This window comes from Sturnira hondurensis, unplaced genomic scaffold (assembly GCF_014824575.4).
Source record: "Sturnira hondurensis isolate 20B ecotype Veracruz unplaced genomic scaffold, ASM1482457v3 Scaffold0009556, whole genome shotgun sequence".
Classification (NCBI taxonomy): Eukaryota; Metazoa; Chordata; class Mammalia; order Chiroptera; family Phyllostomidae; genus Sturnira; species Sturnira hondurensis.
In genome coordinates, this window is record NW_028082187.1 from 125,834 (window position 1) to 148,991 (window position 23,158).

The window sequence follows — 23,158 nt, forward strand, 5'->3', positions numbered from 1 at the left end:
TAAGGATCCTGTACCAACCTGTGTAAAAGAAGTACGTCTCATTTTACTTTTATCCAATCCCACGTTTCCCTGCTTTGTGTTCTCGCACCTCCCTAATCTATCACCAATGGTTTCATATACATGCATTGTGATGCATGTATAAGGTGCAAAATTGTCATTTTCCTGAGCATTTTCTCAACTTGTCGAGGTTTTGCGTTCTGACAATTGTCATCTATTTGGCTCAAATAAACTCACAAAAATTCTCTCCAGGTTTGAATGTTTCTTATATTAAACTTCTAACCCTCTCTAGGATGTAACTGGTACTTGCTGAGGTGGATAGCAAAGTACAGAAGAAAGTTTCTCACGAAGGACATCTCAATGGCTCAAAAGCCAAGAAAGGTCTGAGGAGGAGCAATACAGCTTACCCTAGTGAGTACTGCAAGAAACCCTCCTACAGAGAAGCGGTGCTGACACTGGTAAGGCATTTCCTACCTGGTCCCCTGGGTTTGTTTGCATTATCGTTAAGGCAAATGTGCCCGTTTTACTAACAGTGACCTATATGTCTTCTCTTCCTCCTGCATTCTTGGTTCTTTGGTTCTTCCAACAAAAAGATAACACTGAGAATAAACATAATTCAGCTCATCTTTAAAAAAAGATTTTATTTACTTATTTATTTTTAGAGAAGGAGGAAGGGAGGAAGAAAGAGCAAGAGAAAAACATCAATGTGTAATTGCCTCTCACACATCCTCTACTGAGGACCTGGCCTGCAACCCAGGCATGTGCCCTGACTGCGAATCGAACCGGCAACCCTTTGGTTTACAGGCCAGTGCTCAATCCAGTGAGCTACAACAGCCAGGACTCAGCTCATCTTTTTGATTTAAGAAATCTGATACAAAATTGTCAATGGAAGACTAAAATAGTGAGCTAAAAAGTAAGGTTGGAAAAATTAGCTCTGTTACATAGCATATACTCATATTATTTTCAATCCCAAATAGCACGGATAACTCAGAATCTAGCATATTAAATGAATGAAGTAGAGTATCTTTTTTCCCCTAGGGATATAGTCATTCAACAAACACTGCCTTGTGCACTTAGCACCATTTAGTTCATTGAATCCTCCTACAATCCTAAGAGGTAGGTTTTAGAATGAGCCTCCTTCGCTGAGGAAGAGGTATTACCTGCACAGAAGCCACACTGACAGAGCAAGGCTGGGTTAGGACCCTCACTCAGGCAGTCTGCTCCAGGATCTACTCTTAGCTACTATAATCTGCTAAACTTGACCTTATCCATCTTATTAGTCAGTTATGGCCCACAAATATTCCTTGTCATGAAGTACTCCCAGTTAGAATATTAGTCTCACAATATCGTAACAAATATTTCTCACCTCTACCTCCTCCTTTTCACCCCGTTGTCTGAGCCCTTAGTATCTACTTCAGTCCACACTCATAACTCACCTCTACGCTGCCCACCTAGCTACAGATCCCTAATAAAAGGTACACCAGAGGCTCTCCACTGCTTCAAATATTCATGTCACACAACACCCTCTTTGACCTGGCTCTCAAAGAAGGACTGAAAATTCAGGGTCTAGAGGCAACCTGGGGCTCCCACCTTGGTGCTGCAGCCCTTGGGCAAATCCTTTAACCTTCTTCAATCTCTGTCCTCTCTGTAACTATGCAATCAAACTGGGGAGTCAAATGAGACTCTTAAGCACTTGGTGCAGTGTCTAGATTACATTATGTTGAGGCATACCTCAAAAGCCACCTCTCTCCCATAATACCTCCCGACATTCCCCAAAAGAAATAACTTCTGTGCACTCTAGACTCTTGGTATTCCTATAGCAGAATTTAACACATGTCATCTTATTTGTAGGCATGACTTCTAAATAGCCAAAATTTTCCTCAGGTTTAAATTGTGTTCTCTAGGTGGGAGTATTCCTTATAACATGTAGCACAATATCTTGCCTATGTTCTACATCTATGAATATTCCCTGCTGCTTAAGCAAAGGTTCTGGGAGGAAAGGCTCTACGCAGAGAAGGTAAACATCACTCACTTTACCTGGGATCATTTTGATAGCTGTGTTAACTTCACTCCATTTGTGCACCCGGTCAAACTTCCAGTCCAGGATAAAGTTCCCATTATCTGTCACCACAGGACCCTAGGAGATTAAGTTTCCATATTTACCAGGTATAAAGACACAGATAAAAAGAGACAGACAGGAAAATGAAGGCAATAACCAAAGACAAATATCCTAATCAACTCACTCTAGCTAGTACTCCCACCTCAAGCTCTCTAGTGCTGAGAGACAGTAATGAGAAGAGCTTGGAGTCAGGATCTGAGTCCCCCTAATGCCACAAAGGTCCAGACCTCAGAAGAGCCATTAACTTCCATAAGCCTCAAATTCTCAACAGCCAGAAAGGAGGCAATAATCCACACTTCACAAGCAGCTTATATATAAACCACATGGGTCAGCACTGACCACAGGGAGTGCTCATGGTAAAAGCTCAACAATTCTCAGCTATTATGAGACTGAAAACTACAGAAACAGAACAAGCTACCAAAGGGCACAATAGTCTCTAGGGCTTCACATTAAGTACCATGAATAATGTAAAATGAGACAATGATAGTCCACCTTTCAATCAGGCAGTCCCATCAAAAAGACAGAAGCAGAGATGATTTCTGAGATCAAATAAGTAGCAGGCAGTTTTAGTTAATTAACCCAGAATTCCTCAACAGCTTTAGGCACTAGAAAATGCTTAGGACAACAAATGTTAACAGAACCCTGTAATCAAAGGCAAAGAAATGAGGGCTCCTCTGCAGATTGGAGAAGGTAGGTGCTCAGTTAAGACCTCCATTAAGGCAGGATGCTGAGGCTCTTGTCTAGAATAACACCAGCTATGAGAGGAAACCCCCAACATTCTTCTCCTGGCCTTTCATCTACAAAGGCAGCCAGAGTCAAAGACCTGTATGACCACTATGATTAGGACAATGATTTTAAAAAGTCACAAAACACCAGGAAGAAAACACATCAAAACAAAAATGTGGCACTTCTGGTCAAGACGGCATCATAGGAAGATATGGCTCACCTCAGGGCACATGTCTGGGTTATGGGCATGTGAGAGGCAACTGATTGATGTATCTCTCATACACTATTGTTTCTCTCCCTTTCTCCCCCCCTTCCCCTCTCTCTAAAAGTAAATAAATAAAAACATAAAATAAAATATAGAGCCATCATTCAGGAATATCAGAAATCAGGCCAAATGGAATTTGAACAACCACAAAATACAGGAGGGGTATCTTGAGAGTGAGGAGTCCTAGACCCACACCAGGTCCCCTGGCCCAGAATTCCAGTGCCAGAAAGTCAAGTCCCCACAACTTCTGGCTGCAAAAACCAGCAGGATTGAGTCAGTGGAAGAAAATTCTGGAGACCCAAGGAGTTCCTCTTAAAGAACCCACAACACAGACTCATCTACCAAGACATTCCCTCTGAGCTCCAGCACCAGGGTAACAATTGAACAACACCAGTGGTATACAGGGAGAAACTGAAGTCTCTGGCATCAAGGTGAGCATAAGCCATTTTCCCTTTGCTAAACCCTACCCCCACAGAGCTGGTGCCACATCTAAGACTCCATCAACCTAGCTAACACTTTGACAGCCTTGGAGATCCCCAGAGGCTCTGCCCCACCCACTTTATGGGCCCACCCTCGCTGCTTTTCCATGGGAATGGGTGGTCTTGGCTCCTGAGTCCTATCAAACAAGCAACAGGTGGCTTCAATGAGCCTTGGCTGTACCCAGATTAGTCACAGCTTGGCTTCACCTAGGAATCTCCAAACCCAGCACAAGTAGCAGCCATCTCAGATTGCTTTAATGAGCAGGCAAGGTGCCCTGGGCAACACACAGGTGGGGACTGACCTTGGCCTGCATCACCTAGGAAACCCCAGGGCCAACACACCCAGTGGACAGGTACTAACTACATCAGAGCACCACCACCCTGCCCCTGCATAGCTGATCCTCCATGGAGGGTGGAGGTTGGTGGTCAGTGGTCACAGCCAGTCTTTGCAGCTGACTAGTCTTAGTAAATCTCTCCCATTGACCTGCCAAAAGCAACCAAGGCTCAACTACAAGAGGACAGTATACTCAGACCACACAAAGGGTGCACCTTGAGTACACATCATGTGGAATAAGGGAGGCTGTGCCACTGGATCCTTCAGGACACCTACTATATTAAGCCACACTACCAAGACATGGAGTCAAAGCAACCACCTAATACAAAGAAATAAATGCAGGGAGTCTGCCAAAACAAAGAGACAAAGAAATATAGCCCAAATAAAAGAACAGATCAAAATTCCAGAAAAAATAGCTAAACAAAATGGAGATCAGCAGTTTTCAAAATTCAAACCTGGTTTGAATTCAAAAGTTCAAATTCAAACCAAATTCAAAGTTCAAAACACTGGTTATAAGGGAATTTCAGGGGGAAAAGGGGAAGGATTTACAGAAACTAGTATAAAGGACACATGGACAAAAACTAAGGGGGGTGGAAATGGGAGGGAGGTGGGGAACACTGGGGGGGTGAGCTGGGATGGGAGCAGAAAACCGTACTTGAACAAAAATTAAATTTTAAAAAAAAGGATACTACCAAATTCAAAGTTCAAAATGCTGGTTATAAGGATACTCCAGGAACTTAGTGAAGACCTCAACAGCATAAAAAAGACCCAGTCAGAAACAAAGGAGACACTAACTGAAATGAAGAACAAGTTACAGGGAAATAACAGTAGAGTGGATGAAGCTAAGAATCAAATCAATGATATGGAATATAAACAAGCAAAAACCAATTACTCAGAACAAGAAAAAGCAGCCCTCAAAAAATGAGGATAGTATAAACAGCCTGTGGGACAACTTCAAGAGGTCCAGCATTTGCCTCATGGGGGTGTCAGAAGATGAAGAGAAAGAGCAAAAAATTGGAAATCTATCTGAAAAAATAATGAAATAAAACTTCCCTAATTCAGTGAAGGAAATAGACATGGAAGTCCAGTAAGCAGAGTCCCAATTATGATGGATGCAAACAGGCCTCCTCCAAGACACATCATAATTAAAAGGCCAAAGGTTAAAGATAAAGAGAGACTTTTAAAAGTAGCAAGAATAAAGAAAGTAGTTTACCAGATGGTTGCCAAATGGGAGGGGGAAGAGGTAGACTGTGTGAAGAGGTAAGGGGATTAAGTAGTACAAATAGGTAGTTACAGAATAGCCATGAGGATGTAAAGTACAGTATAGGAAATGGAGCAGTCAAAGAATTTATACCTATGATGCATGAACGATGGTAGGTGGGTTGCCCGAGGGAGCAGGGGGTGCTGGGTAGAGGGGGGCAAAGGGGGGAAAAAATCAAGACAACTGCAAGAGCATAATCAATAAAATATATATATTTTTAAATTTATCAAGGAAAGGTTACTATTAATCTTTTTTCTCTATCTCCTAAGCTTTTTATATAGTTATGTTTACACTATAGTTAGTTTTGGGGTTATTAGTTTTGATTTTTTTATTTATGGGTAAGAAAAACAAGTTCATTGTAACCCACTTTAGAAGTTGAAGAAAAACATTTGGATTAATTATCTGGAGTGTATTCCTGAGGAAGGGTTCACATCCCCCAAGAAATTCTACTTCCTGTCAAATTTAACCAAAGAGTGAGAAAAGAGGAAGAAAAAAGAAAATTATAACATAAAACATGAAAAACTTTATGCCCCAGGGGGCTTCCCAAAGCCCAGGTTTAGCAGATGATAATCAGGGTGGTCCAGGCTTCATGTATGAGGAGTGTCAGCCTCTCAAGCTGCATTAAGTCTTATCTACAAGAGTTTGAATAGAGCTAGCACTCTAAAAATAAACAAAGAAACCTATTTAAAATAAGTAAATAGGCTTCTGGATTCCAATTTGCTACTCTTGCCAGGTGGACTATGGCAACTCAGGAAGCCACGCAAGACGCCAGTCAGAAAAGAACGCTCTGGAGCTGCCATGTGTTTGTGACATGAAGACTGCGTGCTGCAGGAAGGAGGCCCCCCAGCCAGGAGGCCCACAGCAAGGCTTTTAGTTCTATAGAAGCCCTTTCCAGTCCATCTTCTTCTGAGGTGGATCCAGGAAAAAGAACTTGAAAACTTGGCTGCAGTGGATTTGAAGCTACAGAAAATAGCTGAGAAGTTCAGTGGCAATCCAAGGGGCTGATGGTTATTGGAGCCAAAGGCTATTTTAGGAAGCAGGCTTCTCATTATCTATTTCCCACCATTTCACTGAAAGACACCATTTATTTAACCATAGGCAGAAAGTAGAATTTACTATCTGTTAAATGCTTGAGGTAATTAGAAATATCTTTAATTTTTGACAAAATGTAATTGAAAAGAATTAGCGTCACTTGTAGCATTTTCTTTCTTTGCAAAATCGACACATGCTTGTGACAGTGACACCATCCTTGTATTTTTACAAATAAAATAAATTATTTTAAATAAATTTGCTTAAAGTAGTAAATACTAATTTAATAATTGCTTATTTATAATTATTAAATAATTACCCATTTATTATAATGAAATAATTTGAATTGTTTTAAATAAAATCATTTAAAAGAATAAAAGATCCTGAAGCAAAAAATTAAAATAAAATAAAATTAAGTAAATAAAAGCCAACTGCGCAATTCAGGCACAGGTGACCTGACTGGAGCAGAAAGAACACTAAGAACCTGCCTGTGGGCACTAAAGAGCTTTTACATCACAAGCGCTGATACAACACTGAGAACCTGGCACGTCCTCCAGAAATCTCCATGGCCACTTACTGCCTTGTTGATGGCCATGCGAAGTTCAACCACACCTCCAAACTTCTGAATCACTGCTCGGCTCACTGGGACATAAGCCATAGGGATGACCTCAATGGGGATTCCCTTGTGCCAATGATCCCCAAGGTTTTTTGAATCTTTCCTAGAAGTAAAAAGTCAAAAACTATGATAAATATAATAGGCTCAATGGTACAGAGAAACATCAAATTCAGGAATGGGGTTAATTATATGGTATAAGGGCATAGGAAACGAGCAAGGGTAAGTATACAGAGGTTTTAAATTTCAAGTAACGATGACAAAAATGTTAAAATATGATATGACTAGCTTTGTGTGGTATACAGATGTTTATTATTTATGTTCTTCCTACAGCTATTTTTCCAAAGTAAATACTTTTTCCCCCTCTAAATTAACATGCTCAGCACAAATGGCTTCTACCAGATTCCTTGAAGAAGAATCTGAGAGCCAGGGCAAAGACTATCTACACCACAAGCCACACGTGACCCCAAAAGGAGGCAACACATGCCGAGTCACTGCCCACAGGAAGCAGTGTTTGCCCTGCTTCCTCTGAGGCTCTGTGGATCAAATGACTGACATATGAGGACATGCTCTGTTAACAAGGGACACAAGCTGTTTCCTCCTCATTCCAAAGGACACATAAATACCAATACCTGCTTTCAGCATAAAGTCTGAATAGAAATCCTCCTAGACCTTCCCTTCCTAGACATGACCCTAAGTCCTAGACATGAGTCTCAAAGCCAGGCAGTCCCTCCTGTTCTCTATTTCCTCCTCTAAAATGAGAATGAGGCCTGGGGTCCCATATATCTCCTCGGTGGACATTTTAGGACACTAAGCATTATACCTGAAATCAGCAATCACAATGAAGCGACTGGCGTAGCCTGCCACAATCTTCTCCTGAGTCAGGCAGCCTCTAGGGATAGAAAATAAAATAAAATAAACACATGGGCAAAACAAAAGCTCTATCTGGGAACTAGTCAGATACAGAAAATCCAAATCTACTCAATTCTGGCACTTAAAGAGAAATTTACTTTTTATATCTTAAGGGACATGACCCAACTCTATTACTGTGCAATGAACTGAATTGTGTCCCACTCAAATTCTAAGGCTGAAGTTCTAACCTCCAATGTGACTGACTGTATTTGGAAATGGGGCCCCTGAGGAAGCAATTATGCTTCAATGAGGTAATAAGGGTGAGGCCCTGGTCTAATAAGATTACAGTCTTTATGATTAGAGATACCAGAGAGCTCACTTACTCTCTTTTCCCACTATGTGAAGACAGTAAAAAGGCAGCCATCTTCAATTAAAGTGACTCCAGAACTGCCAGGAATTTCTGTTGTTACCGCCACCCAGGCTATGGTATTTTGTTACGGCAGCTGAAGCTAATACACACTGCTTCTACTAAATGGACAATGGGAAGCTTAGCCTGTATCTGAAAGAACCCAGAAACAGGACAGTGGTTCCCAGTGAGGCCTGAAGTACTGTGCTTAGGAAAAAATCATCTGAGCATGGAGTGAATGGGGCAGGTTCCATAGCTTAAGAAATAAGCTTGGAATAATCTGGTCAAAGGTTACTTGACAGTCAAAGTGATAAAGCAGAGAGCACAAAAACAAATTTTGTGTCATTTCATAGTCTGCTTAACTCTAAGAACCAATGAAACAGGAAAATTCACCTTCTTCAACTCACTCTTCCCTAACCCCCAAATCAACTCTTAGAAACATCCAATAAATGTTTTCTAAATGAATGAAAAAATATATCACTAACTTCTCAGAGGTAAGAGCAGCTTTAAAGCAAAGATTACATGCTGGTGCCCACAGACCTAACAATTTAGTCCCAATAATATGCTTGGTTTAGTCCGCAGAGTTTTAAAGCTGGAATCAGAAAAATGCAGACACAGAGAACCCATTAAGATGAATAATTTCACTGAAGAGGTCCAGGTTCCCAGTCACCAGATTTTGCAACTAATGACCAGAAATGCCAATTTGGTAGCTCTACAACCATAGTTATCAATACCCTAGTAGAAAGACAAACTCAGGTATATCACAGTGAAAACTTATTTATTTTGTAACCCACTGCCTTGCTAGGGATTAACTGCCAGATACTCCCTAGCAAAAAAGTTGCCACAACACTCACCCACCACCCTTGATGAGATTGAGTTCGGCATCTACTTCATCAGCACCATCAATGGCAAGGTCAATCTGTGTCAGAAGGAAAGATAAAAACACCACTAAGAGCCTCTTGAAGGAAAGCTCTATGCAAAGCTTGAACATGCAATAGCTTATTAGACCTTCAACAGCTCAATTAGCTAGGTAGTTATTTGCTTTTAACCAATCCAGACACTGAAGCTCTGAGAGGTCAAACTGTTCTAGAGTCACTGGGAAACAAACACAGGGCCTGAGAACCACACCTGGGTCCAGCTCTTGCAGTCCCTTTTCTCACTGGCGGGCTTCTCTGTGCACAAGCTGGAATTGTGGAGATGATGCAATTTCAATGTGGGTGACATCACCCCCAAGCACAGTAACAGATATATACATATTATCTATGGTATTAAAATCTCACTGGGGAAAGAAAGGGAGATCACAGAGAAAAGTTCAGAAACACTGATTCAAAAGTCTCCTTAGTATTGTGGCAAAAACAAGCAATTTTGAGGGGACCGAGAAGACCCAATGAGGAGGTACAAAGCTGACACACATTTGATGTGATCCAGGATTGGAAATTATCTGAGGTACCCTGACTGTGATACTGCCAAAGCATCTATCTGGCCTTGCCCACTTTTTCTATTAGGAAGCTCTACCAACAGTTCCAAAAGCAGTCAAAGGGCAAGTTGGTCCACTCATTTTCAAAATTTGAAACCAAAGAAGCTATATATTTTTTTATCACTCCTGGTACTGTTGCATGATTAATGTGATAGTTTTGAGCATGGTTTTTTAATAATAGCAGTAGAGAAAACCTCAGGGTACAAATTCAGTTCAAGGTGCAGTTAGAAGTTGCTTGGTATGGCTGCTGTGGCACAGGTATAAACCCTACAAAGCTTCAAGTATGCACCCATGCTTTCATCCATTTACAGGTGTGCCCTGTATCTGAAGGTACAGCCATTGCTCCTCCTTGACCCTGCACTAACTCCAGCACCAGGCTCTGCCTGGGCAACTGATTCTCAAGGGCCTAGAAGGCGGCTACCCTTTCTATTGGAATGGCAGGCCTATCTTCAGCCTAAACTACTCTCCTAACAGCACTGAACAGCTGATTCAGCCTGTGTTCTGACTCTGCCCAGATTTTTCTCAATGAGCTCTTCCCATGATCCTTGCTAATCCCCCTGAGGCCCATGTGTACCGTAACTAGCTTACTAGACCACCATCAAGCCCCAAACATCAGCCTAGTTTCAGAGCTGCCACAACCCTGCCAAACCATTCAAATCCAGCTTTGCCCTTCCCCCCTTACCCCACTGCATCAAAGAATTCCACCACTCAGTCCTAATCACTGTAGTAAGTCTGGACACTGTCCACACGTATCCACATGCCTGCTGGAACTGCTCCTGTGGTTTCCATCTATCCCTCTCTAAAATGTTCTCTCCTGTCCTTACCACCAAGCCTTCCTAGCTCCACTCAAACTTTACCTCTTCCCACAAAACCCTTCTAAGTAGCATCGCTCTAGAGCTAGAAGCACTCAAATTCATATTAAGGTTTTGCCACTTACAAAAAGCATGGCCTTAGACAAGCGGCTTGCCCACTCTATGCCTTTTTCACATCAGTAAAAATGATGGGTACAAAATGGTACCCACCCTGAAGACTACTGGAAATTAAGTAATTTACCACAGGTACAGCACTAAGCAAAATATCTAGTAAGTAGTAAGGGCTCAGTAAATGCTAACTATGACCATGCTACTCACGCTATCAACTTCAGCTCCCCTCTATTACCCATGGGTTCAATCATCTTTGCCGTAAAACTTAATTTTAATCTGTGTCCAAATGACCATGGTGCCTCACAGGATTACTTCTTTCCTCCACTTGGTGGTAAGCTCCATGGGCCAGCTCACTATCTTTGCTCCAAGGACCAAAGAAAGCCCTGGAGTAAGCTGGTCCAATCCCCTTCACCACACTGAGATTGAGTGCTCACGATTAAACAAAAGGGAATGTACTAGAAATCAACCACCTCTCCTTCTGTAACCTTAGCCAGGGTTAATACTGAAGGTTCCAGAAGAAAAGCTAGTATGACCTGTCTCCTAGACACGACAAGGTACCCAGAGCCCATGAACAAATGACAGCCATAAGAAAAGGAGACAGAAGACAGAATAGCCTCTCTTACCTCGGGGTGACGGTCCAGGTCACTGAGAGTTAAACCGTACTGCAGGATAAGCTGCCGGGCCTATGGTGGACAGGAAAAAGCACCCATAGTCATTTACTCTGACGAGATGACAAGGATTTTCAGAATTCTGTTCTCTTTAAGTATCGAACACTGCTTCTTGACCAATGTTCCCTCCCAAATTCCAACCTGGATCACCAAAAGAGAGAAGTAGACCCATGAAAAGCAAAAACTAAGTTAATTCATCCTGGGAAGCAGAGGAAGGGAAATAGCACACAGTGAAGACTCAGTTCTGTGCCTGTCTAAGAGTTCCTAATGTAACAGCAGCGACCTGCTATTAAGACAGTGCTATGGTTTTCTAAAGCTTCTGCTTATATAGTACTTTTTAAAAAACTTCCTAAAATAAGAATCAAATCTGTAAAATATTAGGAAGGTTTTTTAAAAACAATTCAACAGTGTGGCAAAAAGACTGAAGAAGATCACTATGAATTGACATGGAGTGATTCCTAGGCTATTCTACTATTGAGTAAAAATAAACAAAAACAAACAAACATACTCAGAAGATTATATAAAGGCAGGGCAGGGCTTCTGGAATGGCTAAGCAACCAGCCTGGCAAATTGAAAGCAGCAGACTGGGAGAGATTTAGGATGTTTGTGGAAAAAGTTGGCACCACTGACTTTACAGACACGTCTTATAAATAATTAACCTTTAACCCAAGTGGAACAAAGGGGAGAGCAGTGGTGACCAGCACCACATGGCCCAGAGCAGGACTCACAGGTGAAACAAATGCACCATGAACCTCGATCACCCAAATCCAATGGGGATGAGGATTTATGTTCATGTCATTGTTCACAATACGCAAAGTAACCTAAGAATGAAAATGTTTTTTTCGAAGGCATGTGCTGAAAATACTTTCTTCTTAACATGAAGAGCACCTGAGATTAAGAATCACAAGATCTGGGTTGGTTCATCTAAGAATATAGCAGTTGGTTTCCCCAGAGTTTGTGGTAAGAGGAGGATGGGGGGAGAGGAAGGAAAAAGGGGAGGATGTTTCAGCATGTCTACCCCCTGGCCCCCAACCTCAGTTCATCTCAGCAGTACCTTGCCATCTCGCCTGCTGTGTGCTTTTGGTCATACAGGCCAACCATGGGACACTGTGGGCAGGGATTACCCAATGTCATAAATACTAAGAGGAGGGGATCATTGAGAATCATTGAAGAATCTTAAATGAACCAACCATATAACCCTGGCTAATTTTCTCATCTATAAAATAATGGAGATAGATGAAATGACCAATATAAATCTTCACATCCAAAACCTTAAGACTCTAAGAATAAAATACAAAGACCCTGGAATTTGCAATATATGGACCTTATTTAAATCCTGATTCAAACTGTAAAAAAATTATTTTAAGAATAAGAGAAAAGGGGAATTTTGAACCTTAGATTTTTATTTGATGCTATTAAAAATTACTGGTACAGTTTTTTAGTACTGTTGAGATGTTTAAAAGCCTATTTTACAGATGTAATAAAACATATACAATTAGTTTATACTAGGACTGGGATACTCAAAATAACCTAGGTGGAGGAGAATGGGGTACAGATAAAAAAAAATTGGCCACAAATTAATAACAGTTCAAACAGGGTGATAGGTACATGGAAATTGATATTATTCCTTATCCTTTCTGAAGTTTAAGTTTTCCATAATAAAAGGCTAAAATAAAATATTGACTGAAAAAAAGCAAATTAAAAAAAAAAGAAACCATGATTTTGTTCTTATAAAAAAGAAACATAAAATGGAGAAAACAATAGTAAAAACGGTATTGCTGGATTATTTCCAAGTTCCTAGATTTCTCCAAAAGTAGTATTGGAGAATTCACTGTAATTCAGAACTTGAGACTATAAAAACATTAAGAATATCTGAAAGGTAGCCTCTAAGATGATCCTCAATGATCCCCTCCTCTTAGTATTCATGACATTGGGTAATCCCCGCCCACAATGTCCCATGGTTGGCCTGTATGACCAAAAGCACACAGCAGGCGAGATGGCAAGGTACTGCTGAGATGAACTGAGGTTGGGGGCCAGGGGGTGAGACATGCTGAAACATCCTCCCCTTTTTCCTTCCTCTCCCCCCATCCTCCTCTTACCACATACTCTGGGGAAACCAACCGCTATATCCTTAAGACACTGAGACTGCCCTGGGCACAGTCCTGTTCCTCAATAGCCTGTGGAGAACTGAGGTCTGCAAACAGCTATGCAACCAAGCTTGAAGACATGCTATCTTGAGATGACAACAGCTCAACTGCAACCTCATGAGAGACCCAACTAAATTCCTCCAGATTCCTGACTCTTGGAAACCACAAAACAACAAATTTAGTTGTTTGGAACTGCTAAGTTTGGGGTAATTTATGCCACAGGAACAAATAGCTAATACAGATGGTATTAGAAAAATGACAAAAATTACATGTAAGTTCAGTGTGATATTCTCTCATGCAAATAAAACTGTGATATACTGATTTCCTATTGATTTTACATACTGTAGAAACAGTACTACACTTTATTCAAATACATTACATGAAAACTGGATGTTAGGAAATGTTCTATCACAATTTCTATGGAAAGGGTCCTACGTAAATACACCATTTTAGTTTAACATTTCTTAAGTCAAAGCACCACTTGCCAGTGTTCCTGTTTGATAAGGATGTCCTGTTGTCTCTCTAGGCTGTAATCAGAGGATGGCACAACACATTTCAAACACTCCTGTTGCCCTACAAAAGTTAGCATCACATTGAGCCAACAGTTGAGTAAATAACTGGTCGATGTGAGTTCAATCCAAAAGGAGTCACTTAGTGAAAGCCCTTGTTTTAAAGAATGGATACCCAGAGAAGTCACACAGTGGTTAAGTTAGGGACAGAGTGAGGAACAGAAATACTGGCACCTGTTTTCCTATCCTGTGTAGGAACTAGGAACAGAATTAGAATAAAGGGAAAATGGGAATGATAGAAGAAAAAAAAGAAAAACAACCCTATTTATAAATAGAATCTAAGTCATCTTACATAATAATATGCTATTAATAATTCTATTAACAGTAACAATTTTAGAAGTTCTTTGAGGTCTTGGCATTCCTCTTCTACCTAAAATGTCCTACCTTCTCCAGAACTCCAGCGCTTTACATGCAACTGAAAGGTTCTCCTTTCCAGGAAGACTTCCCCATCCCCTGGCAAAGAGTGGGCTCTCTCCTTCCTCTAAAAGGCATATTACCTCTTCATTCTCTATTACATATTTGTGACAGACTGTGCAAATAAATGTAGTATTAATTCATCCAACAAACACTTATAGAGTGCCTAAGAGCCAGGTGCAACACTAGGACATTGGAGACAATGACTAACACCTCCCATGTACCACGTCTCTAAAAAAAAATATATACACCCTCAATAAGCACTACGTCCAACTGACTCAACTTCCTCACCTCCAGCCCCCCGACCTGTGCAATGGTCCAGAGTCTGGCACATGACGGGGCCATCAGGTAAGCACAGGCTACATTGTGCAGCTGGGAGGCCTGTTGGTGATTCTCCTGCCCCACACAAATGCTCATCTCCCCAAACAATAAGCAACAATATAAGCACAGGATCTGTCCTTCCTTTAAAGAATATGTATCCCCATTCATAATTTGGAGGACCCTACACAATGACCTCAAGATCCCACTGGGTTGAGACCCTTTAAGTTTGCTCCTATTAGCAAATTCTTCAACTCTGTCTCTCCACCTTTCACTGGATGCCCTGCGAATGGCCCTGCACACTCAGAGAAGTCATACTCCCTAATGGCCTCAGTGTTATGGTTGAACTGTGTTCCCCTTAAAAAAGATATGTTAAAGTTCTAACCACCAGCACCTCAGAGTGTGACCTTATTTGGAGATAGGGTTCTTACAGAGATAATCAAGTTAAAATGTAATCATTAGGTGAGCCCTAGCCCCGTATCTTTGCTTTCCTTATAAAGGGAGATTTTGCACACAGTGACAGACGCATGCAAAGAGAAGGTGATGTGAATATGAAGGCAGAAATCAGTGCAATGCATCTACAAGTCAAACAACACCAAAGATGGCCAGCAAACCACCAGAAGCTAGGAGATGGGCACAGAATAGGCTCTCCCTCACAGCCTGTGAAGGAATCAACTCTGCCAACACCCTAATCTTAAGAGTGCTGACCTCCAGAACCATGAGAAAGTAAATTTGTTTTCTAAGCCGCTCAGTTTGTGGTGCCTTGTTACAGCAGCCCTAGTAAACTAATACACTGAATTCAACATAACAGCCCTACCATGGCAGTATAGACCCACCACTGGATCAGTCAGCACAAACGTAGCCTCAGTGGCCTAACTGGATCAGCATCTACTGGACACCAAGCACTCACACTTACAAGCTCAGGGGTCTCCCGAGGGTGCAGGGCAAACCCCATCTGCCTCTTCCAACTGCAAAATGCAGGGAGCCAGAAAGCTAATAATGATTACCCTGTGCTTGTGAAAAAAGACAGGAAGCAATGCCTTCTCACTGCAATCCCACAACTGATGCCCCCGCAAATGTCTCATGTGATTAATGAGACTAGCAATCCTTCTGTTTTTCATAAATGTTATAACAAACTCTGAAAACACTTCCCCTTCTACTGAAAACCAGCATAATCAATAAACAACTTTTTGGCTTAGACCAAATCTGACTTTCAAATACTTTATTTTCTTCTTCTAAAGCCCAACTTTAAAAGGAAAATCTATATAAATCCTTTATATTACCACAGGTTTACTTGTTTAAAAGATAGGGCCTAAAATATTTTTATTTTCTTTCAGATTATTTAATTTCAGGAAATTGCCACCTGGCTAAACTTAATACAAAATAAGTTTAGGCTTGGGAGGGACAAAAACAAAAACAAAACAGTAACTGAGTAAGTACATTTTTTAAAGCCCTGTGAACAACTCCTCCTCCTAACTTCCTGGAACTGGCCAGCAATTGCTGTTAATTACCACCATAAAATAGGTGGGTTTAGAGGATGATGCTATACTAAGAATGCAGGATCAAATTTCCAATTAAAGACAGAAATATAAACACTAGTGTTTAGCTCACTCTTCCCCAAAACCTCTCTAAAACTGTTGTAAAGTAATTTTTCTTAAAGGCACACACCTAGAAAAAGAAAGAAGAAAAAAAGACAACAAAAAACTTAAAAGCTGGACCACTAATACATAAATTAATGGTAAATGGCAGACATGAGAAAGAAATCCTAAGCCAGTACTGGACAAAGCCAAAAAGCAAACAAATAAACATAGAACCTCCCAAAAGATTCATGACTCAAAGGCATTGTGAACTTCAAGGAGCAGATGATGCTGGAGCAAAAGGAAGATTGGTGGAAAGGCTTATGTAAGAACCTGTTATACCCCCACATTCTTCTCCACTACTCCCAAAGCACCACATTTATTCTCCGGAAAGAGTCAAACAGTAAATCTCAGGCTGGGCTGCCAGGTACAAGTGAAGGCAGGGGCACTCCTTCAGTGACCTTTTACTGTGTAGAAGCTACCCCAAAACACAGTGGTTTAAAAGCAGACATTTATTAATTCTCACGATTCCCTGGACAGAATGGGAAGTTTCTGGTCTGGGCTGGGTGATATAAATGGTGTCATTCACATGCCTGGGGCGAAAGAGCCACTCGTCCACCAGGGCTTGTTCACCTGAAGGGAGAATGCCATGCCCAATGCAAGACAAGGCTCTCTAGCATACCATTCGGTCACATTCTGTTGGAAAATGAGTCCCATGATCATAGTTCTGCAAAATGCTAGACACTTCTTTGTCATCTACACAAGGATACTAAAAGTGAGAATTAAGAGCAAGTTTACATCCGGAATAATAATAGATGTCTTCCAGTCCTCTTATCTACTTGACTCCCAGGACATGGGCAGCCATGCATACCCTCCAAGAGGGAACTATGAGGTCTTCTCTGGAAAAACTGGCCAGCAAGCAATTAGAAAGACAAATGATCTGACATCACAAGTTCCCCAATTTAAGGGCTTGACAGAGAAATCTAGCGCAAAGACCACCCTCACCCTGAGAGCTAGTTTCCAATCAACTTCTTAGCCTAACAGTCTTTCAAAGCAAGCAGACAGCCAAGAACATCAGAATAAGAAAAACAGGAACATAATTTTTTAAACTACCAAAGCAATCTAACAATACTTTCACTGTGTTGGTTGTTACATGACTATAGTTGTGAAAACTCATAATTAATTTTATGCTAGAAAGGGTAAATTTTACTATATATGTAAATTATACCTCAAAAAACTGTAAAAGTAATTCGAAGAAACAGATATATAAAAAGAAGAAACTGTAAAAAGAAAATTATTATTAATATCCTCAGGGAGGTAAGAGAAGAAATTGAAAAACTGAATCCCTAAGAACAAAAAAAATTTCAGAATTTTTTGTTTAACTTCAAACAAAAACAGAGTTCTTGTTTGAAATTAAACATACAACCCCGATGTTCATAGCAGCACAATTTACGATAGCCAAGAGTTGGAAGCAGCCTAGATGCCCATCGGTCAATGACTGGATCAAAAAACTATGGTACATTTACACAATGGAATTCTATGCTGCAGAAAGGAAGAAGGAACTACTACCCTTTGCAACATCATGGATGGAACTGGAAAGCATTATGCTGAGCGAAATAAGCCAGGCGGTGAAAGACAAATATCATATGATCTCACCATTAACAGGAATCTAAACAAACCAAACAAGCAAGCAAAATACAACCAATGACACTCAAATATGGAACAGGCTGTCAGGGCCCAGAGGGGAGAGGGGAGAGAATCATAGGGGAAAAGGGAATGGACTCACATGAACAAGTATAAAAGACACATGGACAATAACTAAGGGTGGGGGGTGGAAAGGGGAGGGAGGCAGGGAGCATGGGGTGGGGGGCGGGCAGGGTTGGGAATATAAGACAGAAACCTGTACTTGAACAAGAATTAAATAAAAATTATATTAAATAAAAAAAAAAGAAAAAAAAAAGAAATTAAACATACAAGAGAAAAAGACAAGGCCAAAGGACAAAACAAGCCACAAGCACCACATACACAGGACTCTTAGAAAGAAAGGCCAGAGAAAACAGAGGAAAGAAAATCATAGGCATTAATGGGGGAAAAAATCCCCAAAACTGAAGAGTGTGAATTTGTAGAATGTAATGTCCCAGCAAGTGAGTAGCAGAGTGAATACAAACAAACAACCAACAACAATAAAACCACACCAAGCCAAACACAACATGCTGAAATTTTAGAACTGGAGACAAAGAAAAGATAATATAAGGGTATAAGCATTTAGAGAGAATAAAATATAGGTTTCATACAGAGGACTAAGAATTAGAATAGCTTCAAGCTCCTCAATAGCAAACTGAAAACCAGAAGACAATAAAGAAACGCCTTGAAAATTCTAATAAATTATTTAACACAGAATTCTGTATTGATCAAATAACTGACTTCAAGAGAAGCTAGAATAAATACATTTTCAGATATTCAAAGTGGCAACAAATTTGCATCCCATGTGCTTAAGTAGCTACCTAAAGGACGTGCTTAGCCAAAATTCAAGAAAACAAGAAGAGTGTGGGGGATTGGTGAGGAACAAGACCAAAAAACAGAATGGATCCAAAACAAGAGAAGGAAATTTCCTGACTACAAAGGCAGTCCCCAAGATAATAGCCATGAGCAGCTGCTATAGCATTACCAACCCCAACTCTTCAGAGAGGCTTGACCAAGAAAATGAAATTGATGGAGTGAAATATTCACTGTGTTGGAAAGGGCTGAGGAGAAACTTCCTACTCAGTCCAGGGAATCAGGAGGATTAATAAATATTTGCTCTTTTAAGCCATCATTTTTGGGTAAGAGTTCAGGGTAGATTTAGTAAGGAGTACATAGACAACCAAGCAAACAAAGAATGCAATATTTACTTAATTTTCAAGAAAACAAAATAATGGGCAGGTAAGGAAGAGTAATCATAGCACACTACACAGGTCAGCTGTAGTTTGGATGGTCACAATTCTGTAAAAACAGAGTAAAGCCTCATCAAAATGAAACTCTAGGGGAGACTGGGAGAAAACTGAGTATGTGAACAATGAGACTAAGGAGGTAAAAGATAACCAAATGCTATCTTCCATTCATCCTTTTAGTGCAGAATTGTTACCTAAGGTTGAAAAAACATTCAAATACCAAGAAAAGCCTGTCTTGAGATACTGGAGCAAACATCCAATCTGCTAAAGGAGTTTTAAAATTGTTACCATCTAGCCAGCCCTGGCTAGTGGCCCCAGTGTACTGAGTGCTGGCCTGTGAACCAAAAGGTTGCAGGTTCAATTTCTAGTCAGGGTACATGCCTGGATTGTGGGCCAGGTTCCCAGTTGGGTGTGCACAATGATGTTTCTCTCCCTCTTTCTTTCTCCCTCCCTTCCTCTCTCTAAAAATAAATAAATAAAATTATTTCTACCTAGAGAGTAATAAATGGTGGTGGTCAGGGGTGGGGGATAAGGAGAATATCATTGTTTTTAATAAAAAGACTTAAATGAAAAAAATAAGACTTGAATGATTTGCTTCTTCAATCCATGTGTAGATAGCCATGTGTTGTGTAAAAATGGGGATATATTATGAAATGTGTTGTTGGGTGGTTTTGTCATTGCAGAGTATCAGACAGTGCACTTACACAAACCTAGATGACATAGCCTACTACTATAATTGTATAATTGTATAATCTACTACTATAAAAGTACATGTATACTTTTATACAACTAGCAGCACAATTTTATTTGCACCAGCATCATCACAAACATGTGAGTAATGTATTGCACTATGACATTGTTGACAGCTATGATGTCACTAGGCAACAGGAATTTTTTCAGCTCAATTATAACCTTATGAGACTATGGTCATATTGTATACGTGATCCACTGTTGACCAAAATGTTATACAGGACCTGACTGCATAGCTTTAATTAAAAATATTAATTACTCAGCCCTTAGAAAGAATGAATCTTACCATTTGTGACAGAATGGATGGACCCCAGACGGTATTATACTAAGTGAAGTCAGAGAACAAATACCATATGATTTCACTTACATGTGGAATCTAAAGAGCAAAATAAACAAAACAGAAACAGACTTGTAGATACAGAGAACAGACCGATGTTTGCCACAGGGGAGGGGAGTTAGGACCCGGGTGAATAAGGTAAAGGGATTAAAAAGTACAATTTAGTAAATACAAAACAGTTATGGAGATGTAAAGTACAGCATTAAGAAATAAGGTCAATAATATTAAAATAACTATGTATTTGAAATATCAGGGAACTGCTTTGTAAAGTACCTGATTGTCTAATCACTATGCTTTATACCTAAAATCAATACAAAATAATACTGAATAGCAACTATAATTGAAAAAAAATAAAAATAAAATGAAATAAAAATAAACACTTTTGATTATATGCTATATAATTCTGGATACTGGTGACCCACAAGGAGTTGTTATTGCTGTTTATTTACTCACTTGCCTGCATTAACTTATAGTTTTATCTCCCTTGCAATGTATGACCACTGATATTTTTGCTCAGTTTGGGTTTTTCTTCAATTGTTTTTATTCTTAAGTCTAGATTCCTAAGCATCACCCTGTGTCACCACAGTTTAGTTAACCAGAAGTTAATGCTTAAGCAGCTTAAATCAGTAAGGTTTTCAGCCTTTGGTAATGGATTTATGTGAGGACTGGGGAATAGAGTCAAAGATCAGGTACTTTACAAGCTAGCCCCAGCTTTTACTTTCTGCTGGACTTTCTTATGTCTCCTCTGCACCTACACTGGACATCACATTCAGCCAGTCAAGACAGTAACTAGACCATCCCTGACCTCTCTTCAGCCTACACATTGCACCTTGCCCAAACGAACCTCTTCAAAACCACCAGGCATATGTATGAGCTTATCAAGATCCCCTATATAAAAAATTAAAATACACACATATAATACACACACACACACACACACATATATAATTTATTGAATAAGAAAAATACTACATGGTCAAGTCACTTAGAAAATTATGTACCTACCTTTTCAAAAGGCCAAGAAAATCCATACAATTACTGATTTTAAAAGCATCTCCTCAGAACAGTAGGATTTCAAAGGCAAAAACAAGCTGTGAAACCACTCACTTTATAGCTTGAAGCAGCAATTATGGTACTGTCTTAGTCTCCCTGGTGCCCAATCACCTTGTCGAGAGTCCCTTTCACTTCCTTGGAGTGAATAAGATTTCACTCCAAGTAAGCTCTGGCAGTATGCACCATCCTAACTTCCTACCTTGTCCGCCCAGAATGCCTCCTCAGCTCCCTACTCTGATAGGCTAGGGTCCCCACCTGGCTTAAAAGACATCTCTCAGGCATATTCTTCACTCTCTCCCTTCACCAGAGGTACCTACAGGCTATAGGTGCTGAGCCTCCAAGGCTGGAAGAGTTTCTTTCCTAAGACCTATCTACCCAAAACTAAATCCACAAAGTCATGGCAGCACCAACCACCCACAATTCCAACATATACCCCTCTCCACAATAGCCAGATGATGGGTAGGGAAGGCTCTACCTGCGTACCTTTCTTTTTTTCCTTCCTGAAGTTTACTGTCCCCTGGTTTTTCCCTAAATTTACTTGGCTGCACTACTTTCCTCCACAAGTCCTTACTATTTTACAGTGAAAAAGCATTAGACATGAACTGCAAATACCATACTTGCGTAACTGTACTGTTATGCACTGTACTTGCATAACACATCACTTAATGCCCTATGCCCTTTGCCCCAGTTTTTTTTCATCTAGAAATAAAAACAATGTTAAGGATAGAGACCATTTGGTCATCTCTATAGATTCCATCATGCCTAACACAAGATACACTGAAGTATTCACAGTGAATGCACCCAAAGCCACACTTCTGAGGAGCAATCCTCAGTAAATAAACTCTTCTGCTGCTTAGCCCTCTCACCTGGAAAAACCCTGGTATACAACCCAAAGCCACACCACAATGTCCTCAGGGATGGAGAATATTCCTCAGCTACTGCAAAGATACAGAATGGAAAGCAGGACATACCTGGAAGGAAGTGGGAATACAGATGAGGTTCAGGTTCTCTTGTTTCACTCTTTCAGCTGTGGAGACAAAAGCTGTGTTGGTGGATTTTCACTCTCACTTTATTCTTCCTGTCATGTACACATTTGCTCAACTCCAACAGAAAACAAACACACTACCCCTGATGGCTGCCTTTCATTCTGTGTCCCCACTCTTGGTGAAAAAGTTGGTGAACTTAACATCTCCCATCACAAGAATGGGACATTACAAAGCCTAAGGAAGTGACTACTAACTACAGAAAAAATAATGCCAGTGGTTGCTATTATTATTATGTGCCTGGCAGCATTCAAAGAATTGTGTACAAATGAACTCTTTCAATCTTAAACATTAAGTTACAACTATTATCTCCATTTTACAGGTGAGCAAACTGAGGCACAGAGAGGTAAAGTACAGTGACGGGTAGTTAGTTACACAGCTAACAAGTGGCAGAACTGGAACATGATCCCAGGCGGTCTAGCTTCCCAGTCTTAAATACTTCCCTATACTGCCTCTTACAGGGTAAACCTAGAACTCAACTTTTATGTCTAGCAAAATATATAATCATTTGTAGACCCCAGAGGGTTGTTAGGACGGGTTTATTTATTCATCTGCGGGATTGCACCTCTCAGGAAAACTTGACTTTTAAAAAGTCTAAACAAAACACTGTCTTGTTAAAATTTAAGTCCTTTTAATCACTGGGTTGCATCTTGTGAGGTTTAGATATCAGTATTATAAAATCCACAGTTAATTCCTGTGCTTAAAATCCTCCACACGCTCGGTGCTAAGGTAGCATATGAAGACCATGTCAGGTCAATGAGAATGCTTCCAGGAGCCAAAACACCGGCACTGAAACTCTTACAGAACAGAGGTCCAAGGGGGCAACATTTGGCCCACCCTGGGACGCCAAAAACTGTTACAGAACAACAGA

The 23,158-nt window shown here is 40.4% G+C and overlaps 1 protein-coding gene across 1 annotated transcript in view; it reads right to left on the reverse strand.

Annotated features, from left to right (window-relative positions):
* The window catches only part of RPIA (ribose 5-phosphate isomerase A), a 39,461-nt gene that overhangs the window by 5,947 nt on the left and 10,356 nt on the right, over nt 1-23,158 (reverse strand). Inside the window, exons 3-8 of the mRNA XM_037057245.1 lie at nt 22,216-22,271; nt 11,105-11,164; nt 8,936-9,000; nt 7,647-7,715; nt 6,788-6,929; nt 2,035-2,134 (exon numbers count right to left, since the gene is read on the reverse strand). Coding sequence (XP_036913140.1) covers nt 2,035-2,134; nt 6,788-6,929; nt 7,647-7,715; nt 8,936-9,000; nt 11,105-11,164; nt 22,216-22,271 — 492 coding nt within the window. The remainder of the gene's footprint in view (nt 1-2,034; nt 2,135-6,787; nt 6,930-7,646; nt 7,716-8,935; nt 9,001-11,104; nt 11,165-22,215; nt 22,272-23,158) is intronic.